The 9,028-nt window shown below is 36.3% G+C and overlaps 2 protein-coding genes across 5 annotated transcripts; one reads left to right on the top strand and one right to left on the bottom strand.

Annotated features, from left to right (window-relative positions):
* The first annotated feature begins 1,329 nt into the window (after positions 1-1,329).
* tmem258 (transmembrane protein 258) lies at positions 1,330-2,972 on the top strand. The gene is made up of 4 exons (XM_015046240.1): positions 1,330-1,440; positions 1,729-1,838; positions 2,603-2,731; positions 2,822-2,972. The coding sequence occupies exons 1-3, from the start codon at positions 1,438-1,440 to the stop codon at positions 2,727-2,729; spliced, it is 240 nt and encodes a 79-aa protein (XP_014901726.1). The 5' UTR covers positions 1,330-1,437; the 3' UTR covers positions 2,730-2,731; positions 2,822-2,972.
* A 910-nt stretch (positions 2,973-3,882) lies between these two features.
* On the bottom strand, positions 3,883-8,818 carry tmem138 (transmembrane protein 138). 4 transcript variants are annotated; one of them, XM_015046238.1, is made up of 6 exons: positions 8,698-8,818; positions 8,187-8,249; positions 7,794-8,017; positions 5,750-5,921; positions 4,703-4,778; positions 3,883-4,627 (listed from the first exon to the last, which is right to left on the bottom strand). In XM_015046238.1, exons 3-6 carry the CDS (start codon positions 7,919-7,921, stop codon positions 4,515-4,517), a joined length of 489 nt encoding a protein of 162 aa, XP_014901724.1. In that variant the 5' UTR covers positions 7,922-8,017; positions 8,187-8,249; positions 8,698-8,818; the 3' UTR covers positions 3,883-4,514. The 4 variants fall into 4 exon arrangements, with proteins under 4 accessions (XP_014901724.1, XP_014901721.1, XP_014901725.1 ...); XM_015046235.1 differs by having other exon boundaries at positions 7,794-8,249; positions 8,698-8,817; XM_015046239.1 differs by lacking the exon at positions 8,698-8,818 and having other exon boundaries at positions 8,187-8,655.
* Positions 8,819-9,028: the final 210 nt, after the last annotated feature.

The raw sequence follows: 9,028 nt of genomic DNA, 5'->3' as shown, positions 1-9,028 counted from the left end.
GCAGAGGAAAAAAAAAAAAAAAAGTCTTTCACTGACAATATTTCCACCAACACTGGAATAGCTTACACTGTACTTTTTTAACTGGACAATGCTGGTAAGGCATAATTGGTATAATTGCACATTTCAGGTGCAATTTCAGGTGCATGTCCAATCATTTCTCTAAATACTACGTCATGGCTTTGAGGGTAGATGTCTTCTGGTGTATTTTACCTTTTGGATCTTGGAGCTTAGTGTCTGAAAGGGGAATGATAAATTTGAAAATTTTGCACTGGTTTTACTCTTCTGCGTATTTTGTTGGCTCACTATTAAACATTTTCCCCAGGCCTTAAACAAACTAAGACTATGCAGTGATAGCGTTTTTATTACATCTGTATTATATGTTTTCTTGTTTTTAATTTTCTTTTTTATTTCTAATAATATTTTGATATTTTTCTGACATAATGTGTTGATTAAAAACTCTCATGTGTTGTGTGTTTAAAACATCTATAATCAGGAAAAACAACAACAGAAAAGTAACTCAAAGATAACTAGCAATGAACGGGAAGAACAGCCATCAAACAGAGATTATAGCATTCATAATGTAGACTGTGTGATTCTTTCACTGTACTCATGTGGGTAGAGGGTACTATTTTAGCTATTTAAAAAGCACCAGTTAGCATAAACCACTGTAGCACTTTTGTCACTGTATATAAATATATATATGAACTGCTTTTGCTTCATCCAGTGCATGAGGCTGATGTCAGATTCCCAAGGTAGATCTGCATTCCATATTATTCTGTTGCATCATTTTGTACCTCCTTTTTATCTGATGTCCTTTATTTTTTTTTCAGTTTTTTTATTTTATCAATAATATATTAACTTAGCGTAAGATGGGCACACATTTGCAATTTTAGATCTATTTGAAAAAGAAGAAAAGCATAAGGATGAAGTTTATTGCCTGGAATAATATCACTACTTTTAAACATTTTATTATTAAAGCTTTTTTGGGGGTCAAAAATTCGCTGTAATACTATGATTGCATGCAGCAAATAAATTGATTATTGCAATGTCTGAATGTGTCTCCTTTTTCTTGGGACTTACAAGATCATTTTTCATCCTGTCCACTGGATGGCAGTCAATCATTTAGAATTTCTAGAAAGAAAATAGTACGGTATGTCCTGAATTTTGTCTCTCAGGTAGAACACACATAATAAAAGACTCATTGATGACTCTTTCATTGTAGATCACTAGGTACAAATTTACAGAGCAAATAACGAACAAAATGTATATAGCAGTGAGAGATTCGAAAGGCAAATTTTCCTGAAAGGCTAACATGAGGGAGAAAGTTATTTGACGTAATGACGTCATCCCTACGTCCAGAAAAAACCAGGAAGAAGTAACCAGTACGTGGCCTTTTCATCTTGAACAGTAGCTGCGGGAATCTCGTTTCGTCACAAAATGGTAATAAATTACTATATTTATTACTCAAAGTATATCATATTATGCTTTTATACATGCAACCTTAATATATTTTGATAGCTTCATCTTTACACGTTGTATTCTAGTTCCCGGATAAATCAATACATTTTCTGAATGGAGCAGCTAGCAAGCATGCAAACGTTGCTGAGCAAGTCATTAAATGTCTTCAGATTATTTGTATCACTTACCAAAGCCGGAAATTATTTTTATGTTGCGTTACTTTGATAAATTTCAGTATTTTAAAGCTGCTTGTGTTTGCTGTGGCTGCAGGAACTAGAGGCCATGACCAGGTACACCAGCCCGGTGAACCCAGCGGTGTTCCCCCATCTCACTGTGGTCCTGCTGGCCATCGGAATGTTCTTCACAGCCTGGTTCTTCGTGTATCCTTCCGCTGGTTCTGCTACCTTGCTATCCGTTGTACACAGCATAAAGGACAGGAGAGTATTAAATGTTCATTGTCCCCTACGGATGCGCCATATGTATTGCGCCATATATGGCAACTTACATTTTCTATAACTTGTAACTTGTCAAAAAATAGTAATGTAACTTGAAATATCTCCTGTATTGATTGGAAAATAGGAGAGTTTCAGAGTTATAGACAACACAATTTGCAGGGGCTGAACAAAAATATATGATGACATATCAATTCACTGGACTTTTGGTATATGAATGTTTGAAATCAAACTCACAGCTGGGGGATGTAGAGTGGACATTGAAAAAGCAAAGTCAGGATACACACAAAAAATAGACTATGCTGTACAATAATTGCACATTCTTATGAATCGTTAGCTTGAGCTAAAAAAAAAAAAAAAAAAAAAAACCCCTCCCCACAAAAACCAATGGGGAGATCAAGCATTTCTCTGCCAGTACAACAGGTTCAATGTCATTAAAAATCCCAGTGTTGTGATGAATTATGTTGGCCTTACAGTGATGATTGGAATTACGACGTATTGTGGCAGTAAGAAATAATAATTATGGACATTTAAAACAAACCGAGGAAATACAAATATTACAATTAGAATAAAAAGTCCAATTGGTGAGTTTGATATTTTAATGCTTTCACCAGCCCATTTCATGTATATTAGACTGAGAGAGGGTTTTTTTGGGGGGACTTTGGTCTGAGTTTACCTGAACTTTTCATCAGTTATGAAGTAACATCAACAAAATACACAAGAGACGTCTACAAGGAGCTGCTTATCTCACTGGTGGCTTCACTTTTTATGGGCTTTGGTGTGCTCTTCTTACTGCTGTGGGTGGGCATCTACGTATGAAGGTACATGTCAATATTGTCTTTACATTAATGGAGGTTTTTTGTTTATTAAGCACTTTTAACTGACTTGTATCTGTTTCCCTGCTATTTTAGGTGGCTAAGTCAAAAGAACATCACACATTCCAACGGGACAAAGAACATCCATCATAACACAACTCTGGCTTTTAATTTGATGGCACCGACAATATTATTTGAATCACATGGACTCTGGATTTAATTTCACAAGTAAAGGATTTGTACAAATTATGGTGTGGTTCTTTAAGTCTCGTGAGTGTTATTCTTCTATTAATATTTTAATAATACAATATAGACAGGTTACGATTAAAGTAGGGTCATGTTGCACGACAATAACTCATGCTCTGTTAAATCTGTAATTTCATTGAAATAGACTGTTAAGGCTGTCTAGCTAAAAGATAATTAGTTATAAAGTCATTTAGAGTTCAGGTTTAAAAATCTGTTAAGATGGCCTGCAGTCATTCATCTCTAAAGCCAGAGTATTTCTAGAAGATACAAGCCACGCAGAAAAGCCCTGGCAGGAATTCCAACTCAAGACATTCTTGCTGCGAGGCGACAGTGCTAACAATTGTGCCATCATGGAGGCTTTAATCTCACTTAAGTTTCAGCTACTTTGCAAAGAAGGGGCAAAAATTTCAGTCTTTAGATATACAAATATCATTCTGATATTCCTCGAAAGACAAGAATCCTTACTGCAGTGGAAGGCTCTATTCAGTATTAAATCGTGACTACTGAATGTAAATGCATGCCAATCTTCATATTTTTATTAGTAGAAAAATAATAAAAACCATGTATAATTTTTTTTTATCCTTTTCACAATTAAGCTCCATTTTGTTTTGGGCAATCACATTAAAAAAATTAAATTTGCAATAAAAACAGGACATAGTGGGACAGCTACGTTTGCAAAACGGGTAGTTCAAATGATACTACCTGTCTCAAACAACCTCGCAGCTTTTACCAGGTTGAGAATAGTAAGTTATTTTGACACACTGAAGGCTATTTGTAGTGTGTTTTACTAGTGGCACCTTAAAGCCTCAATCCCTGATTAATCTTTGGGTTAAAAATAGGGCACCCTGCTTCACCTTGTCTCCTGGATAATACTGACTAGCCTACTAATGTAATGAAGGATTACACCGTAATTAGATGAGGATTATTTAATAAAAAAAAAACATTGAACACATACAAAGATTCCAACTAAAAACCCAACAAAGTTCACATAGAAATTGGCTTGTTTAACTCACTTTTACAATGTAAACAGCACAGGCTAACATTTTATTAAGGCAAACAAAAACATCTGATTGCTTTCTTTGAGGGAAATAATAAAATTCTACCAAATGGACAAGGACTACATCTTAGAGTCAATGGGTACAAAACATAAAATTAAATGAAGGCAGGCCAAACTTTTATCTTTCTTTCGTTTGCAGTAAGTGTGTAGTAGATTGTTTTTAAAAAGGCCACAAAGATTAACAGGCTCAATCCTGATTAATACTATACTACATGTACCATCCTTGGTTTGCCTGCCAGTGTAAACCATTTAACTGCCTGTCTGCCTCACTTTGAGGAGCCAGATAAAAACAAACTGTGATACTCTGAGTCATTCACTAACAGAGCGTGAGTTCAATCTCTGCTCAATGGCAATTCTCTTTGAGTTCAACACATTACAAGCATAAAATCTAAGGAAATCATTCAGATATCAGTCACTGGTGAGCATGCCCAGTCTTGGCAGTTTCCACAAGGAGCCTTTATTGTTTCTCTCGACACTGTCCCGTTGTCACTGACGAGCTCTGGCAAATTGATCACGCAGCCACATAGAGTCCTCATACAGCCTCGGGTCCCCCATGTGCTCCGCTGTGCGCTTGTATAAGTAGTAGTACAACACAGCCGCTGTTAACAGACACAAGCTGTAAGGAAAACCAGCAGTAACTCCGTTTGCGTCTGTTTTATCTTTGAATTAATTACCTGTTCTCTGGAAAACAAAGAGAGCCAGAAGACCATCTGTCCACACAAAACGGTTCGAGTCGAGCCATCTTAGGTTCTAGGAGCGAAAAGGTAAAACGCTCACAATGCAAAGCAATTACACAGGGATGTGAAAATGTATTTGCCCCATTACAGATCTCTCAAGATTATGTTTCAATGATGATTTCACTGAATGAGGGGAAAAAGCAATCCAAACCAACTTAATCATTATATGAAAAAGGAATTATGTCATAGGTCTTATAATTGGCTGACCCATCCATGAGTGTTTTAAATAGCTGTAGAGAACATTTTACTAAATATAAAGATTACATTTTTGTTTTTGATTAATAAACATAGATTTTGTCTGGCAAACATCAGGTTTACAGCTTTAGAGTTTCTGTATTCTTTTCTTGGAGCGTTGTGTTATTGGGGGATGATGTTTTGCTTTACGCAATTTTTTTTTAATGGTAATGGTAAAGAGGTTGCACTTGTATATCATTTTATAAAGTCAGAGGACTCCACAGCACTTTGCAATCAGTAACTGGCTTGTTTAGTGGCACTAATGGTGGTAAGCTATATTGTAGCCACTGGGGCAGTCTGACAGAATAGAGGCTGCCACTCAATAGGTACCACCTCTGACCAAAGATACAACAGGAAAGTGACTGAGACAGACGGAACAGGGGTTCAAACTGGCAGCCCACCAATTACAACATGAACCCCTACCTCCTGAGCCACATCCTACTTCATGCTGTCAAACAAGTTTTTGTTCAAGTGATTTCTTGATTGGTTGGACCAGTAACCAGGCACAGATGTGGCTTTCCTGGAAAATGTGGTTAATTAATGGTTGAGTTGATTTCTCAATAAATGAAATCATTTTAAAACTGTACTTGGTATTGAAAATTTTAAATTGTCTGGAAAAAAAAATCTGTAAAGAGGTGAAATACTTTTTCACGGCACTGAACACTGAAAGAGTGTAGAAGTAAAGTCAGAAATGTCTTAATTTCTGAGTTTCTGTTTGCACACAAACTGTCTGTGAAGGCCGGAGCATACCAACACCCAGCAGTGGAAGCAGATGCTGAGGGTCAGGTAGAGAGCGGAGAAAAGGAGCAGAGCCCTGAATCTGCCCAGCAGCACAGACACAAGGCCGACCTGGAAGACGTAGGTGTTGAACATCATCAGGAGGATGATGATGACGTTGAACAAGATGGCGATGTCCTGGATGCTGCAAACACAGTTTTTGTTGGTTTATTTTGGGTGCCGTTTTTGGTCTGGTGACAAGAACATGAGGTGGGTTTTTTTTTTCCAGTCACTGATTCTGACTGGCATCTTGAACAAAATAATCTACTGCTTTGCTGTCCTGCTCTTTATATAGTAACACAACAATAAGCTTTATGCTTGGGTAGAGCCTTCAGTCTTAAGAATGCTGGATGGTGCTCCTTTGGTCACCAGGTGGAGGAGGGGCAGGTCAGCATTACTCGATGTTCTTACTCTAATTTTGGTACATACTATTTTTAAAACACTGGTAGACCTAAACAACGGTGGAATTAAATAATATCAAATCAGATTTCTATCTTAAATTGAGAAACACCACATTAGTTGGCACCAGGAGAACTTACCCACCGGCAAATCTGTTGCAGATTATCAATCATACGCAACATGACTTTTATATATCTGTACATATTTATAGTTTACTTATAGTTTTTCAGTAATTTTCTTGTGTACTCTGGCAGCCAAACAACATAATTTCGTTGCCACATTCACTGTTGTGTCTTTGTGCAAAGACGATGAACTAAATCTAAGAAACTGGATTTCTCATCTAAAAGGCTGCTTCAGTTCCTGAAGAAACTCCTGAAACATCTTCAGTTAAGACAAAACTTTCAATCAACCGTCTCCTTAAACACATGGAATTTAGAAGCCAGTAATAAATTAATGCCAAGAGAAAAACTAAAATATATGACGGAGGTATAATTTCTGGAATGCTTAAGTTCAGGAATCAAGTAAAAAACTGAACTGTGATTTTTTTTTTTTCTCACATCAGACACTATTTTTCGTGTGTGTAGAGCTAAATCTGTATTACTTTCTAATGAAAGTGACACTCGTCACTTTCAATTGTTTGAATTTTAAGCTAATTGTATTAACTGAAATACAGTATTAACTGCACAGTTAATTATACAATTAATTGTATTAACTGTGCAACAGTTAATATAATTAAATGAAAACCAACTGTATGGTTTCCAATATATTTATTACAACAGATGCAGTAATCAATTGGTGACATTTAAGACTTTTTCTATTTTCCCTTGATTGACTACTGATAAATCCTGAAAAACTATTCAGGAAATGTTGCTTTTGGAAAAAAAATCTGGTAAAAATTAGGGACAAATAGGCTTGTCACAATAAGCAATAAATCAATTAATTGCATTAAAGCAAGCTTGGTAATTTCCATTTGCATGATTTATCTTTTTTTCTCTCCCTCTTTCTACCAAAGACTGGACACCAAAAGTCTTCAGTCTGCTGCATTGGTCTCAGCTAGCCCTTTTTTGAAGGACAATTTTGTTAACAGAGACTTCATAACTCATTTTGTTTGTCATTTCTGTTGTTTTTATTTATTTTGGATACTTAACATGTCTGCAAGTTCCAGAATTAAATATTCGTTAGAATTTAAAGATTACTGATCTTAAAGAGGGTGAACTTGCATTATTATGCCACTACCATTATATTATGTGAAAATAATCTAAAAACAACAATATTATCATTTATCACAATAACTTCTGGGACAATTTATTGTCAAGCAAAATTTGTTATTGTGAGAGGAAAAAAGGCTGTGCTTTGATGTACACATTGGGATTATTAAGTCCTTCATTTTCTGTTTGATTACAACCTCAAAGACCCAGACACAAGTCTTTTTTTTTTTTTTCCTTTATGTGTTATAATTTCTTAAAAATGCAAATCATTCAAAATCAGATTTGGCAGCTCAGAAATAAAAAAAATATCTCAGAAATCATATTGGTTAAAAAAGCCTTATCTCTCAGATCTACCACTATTTAACTTTAATCAGATGATATCTAAAAAGTTATCATATTCTGTGACTTACATGAAAAGCACAAGTTGGATGACAGGAGCTCCTCTCAGAAGTTCACTAAAGGAATTAACGAAGAGGTCATAGGCCAGCAGGACCAGTTGGATTAGGAGCACCAGTGAGTAGTTTCCAGTCTGAAGCATCTTTGACCCGATCTTCACTGTCCTCTTTTCCTTTGGCTGGTTTCCTTCACGCTTCTGACTAGTCGATCTATTCGCTTAGCATGAACCCCGTACATTCTTCAGCACAAAAACACGGTCCATTTGGTTATACAAAGTGGAAAAATAGTCCATTCACATAATTTATTTGGTTGCCTTTTTAGAACAAATGTTCTGAAATATTTTTTGGCAGAGGTAAAAGAAATCTGAGGACACAAGTCTGTCCAAACTGTCAGCGAAATTCTGGTACTTGAGCATGCTTTATCCTGTATGATGGCATCCTTCATGTAGAATAACCCCTTGAATGCATCACCTACAAAGAAAAAAACATAGGCAGTAAAATAACAGAAACGTTGCAGAGTAAAGGAAAACTTCCAGCAGAACATAACATCCTGGGAAATCTCCACCGATACGAGGAGTTGATGTAAGAGCTCCTCTGCCTCAGACAGCTAAATTAGAAGTAAACCCATCCATGTAAGGTCATCATGCTGTTACACAGGCAGGCATGTGTAAAGGTCGCTGCTGGGATTATGGCTCTGAGCGAACTAAATTTACGCAGGCACGACGACAATCTCTTGTTTTGTTGTTGTTCTTCCATCTGCTTTTATTCCCCTGATGACGACTGTCTGGCGCTGTTTTGTTTTGGTAGCGGATAATCTCGGAGACGATAACTGTGGGATTTCTACAAAATCTACACACCTTTACAACAGCAGCGACTGTTATACAAGCAGAGTTTAAGAAAATGGTCATTATCTACTCACCTGAAGTAAAAGTAGCTCTTCATTTCACCTCTTTCTACTTTTTCCCCCCAAAACGATGATCGCTTAGCGCATCCCCCAGCCTTTTTCAGCAGTATCGCATGTATTTCCGTAATTCCATGGTAACGCTTCATTTTTACCGTAATGGCAGCAAAGCGAGGGCAAGTTCATTTGTGTAGCACAACATAACATAGTAAGTGAAGTGAAACTGCTTTAAAGAAAAAAATAAAACAACAGAAGTTAATTCATGTAAACACATAAAAAATAATTACATCAAAAGAGCGAGAGTTTAATTTGAGCAAAGCATTGTTGTTGTTGTTGTTATTATTATTAT

This window comes from Poecilia latipinna, unplaced genomic scaffold (assembly GCF_001443285.1).
Source record: "Poecilia latipinna isolate Pla-1442-1.1 unplaced genomic scaffold, P_latipinna-1.0 Scaffold770, whole genome shotgun sequence".
In the NCBI taxonomy this organism is placed as follows: domain Eukaryota; kingdom Metazoa; phylum Chordata; class Actinopteri; order Cyprinodontiformes; family Poeciliidae; genus Poecilia; species Poecilia latipinna.
The sequence above is the reverse complement of the archived record's forward strand: the minus strand, read 5'-3'. Positions and strand labels throughout refer to the sequence as shown.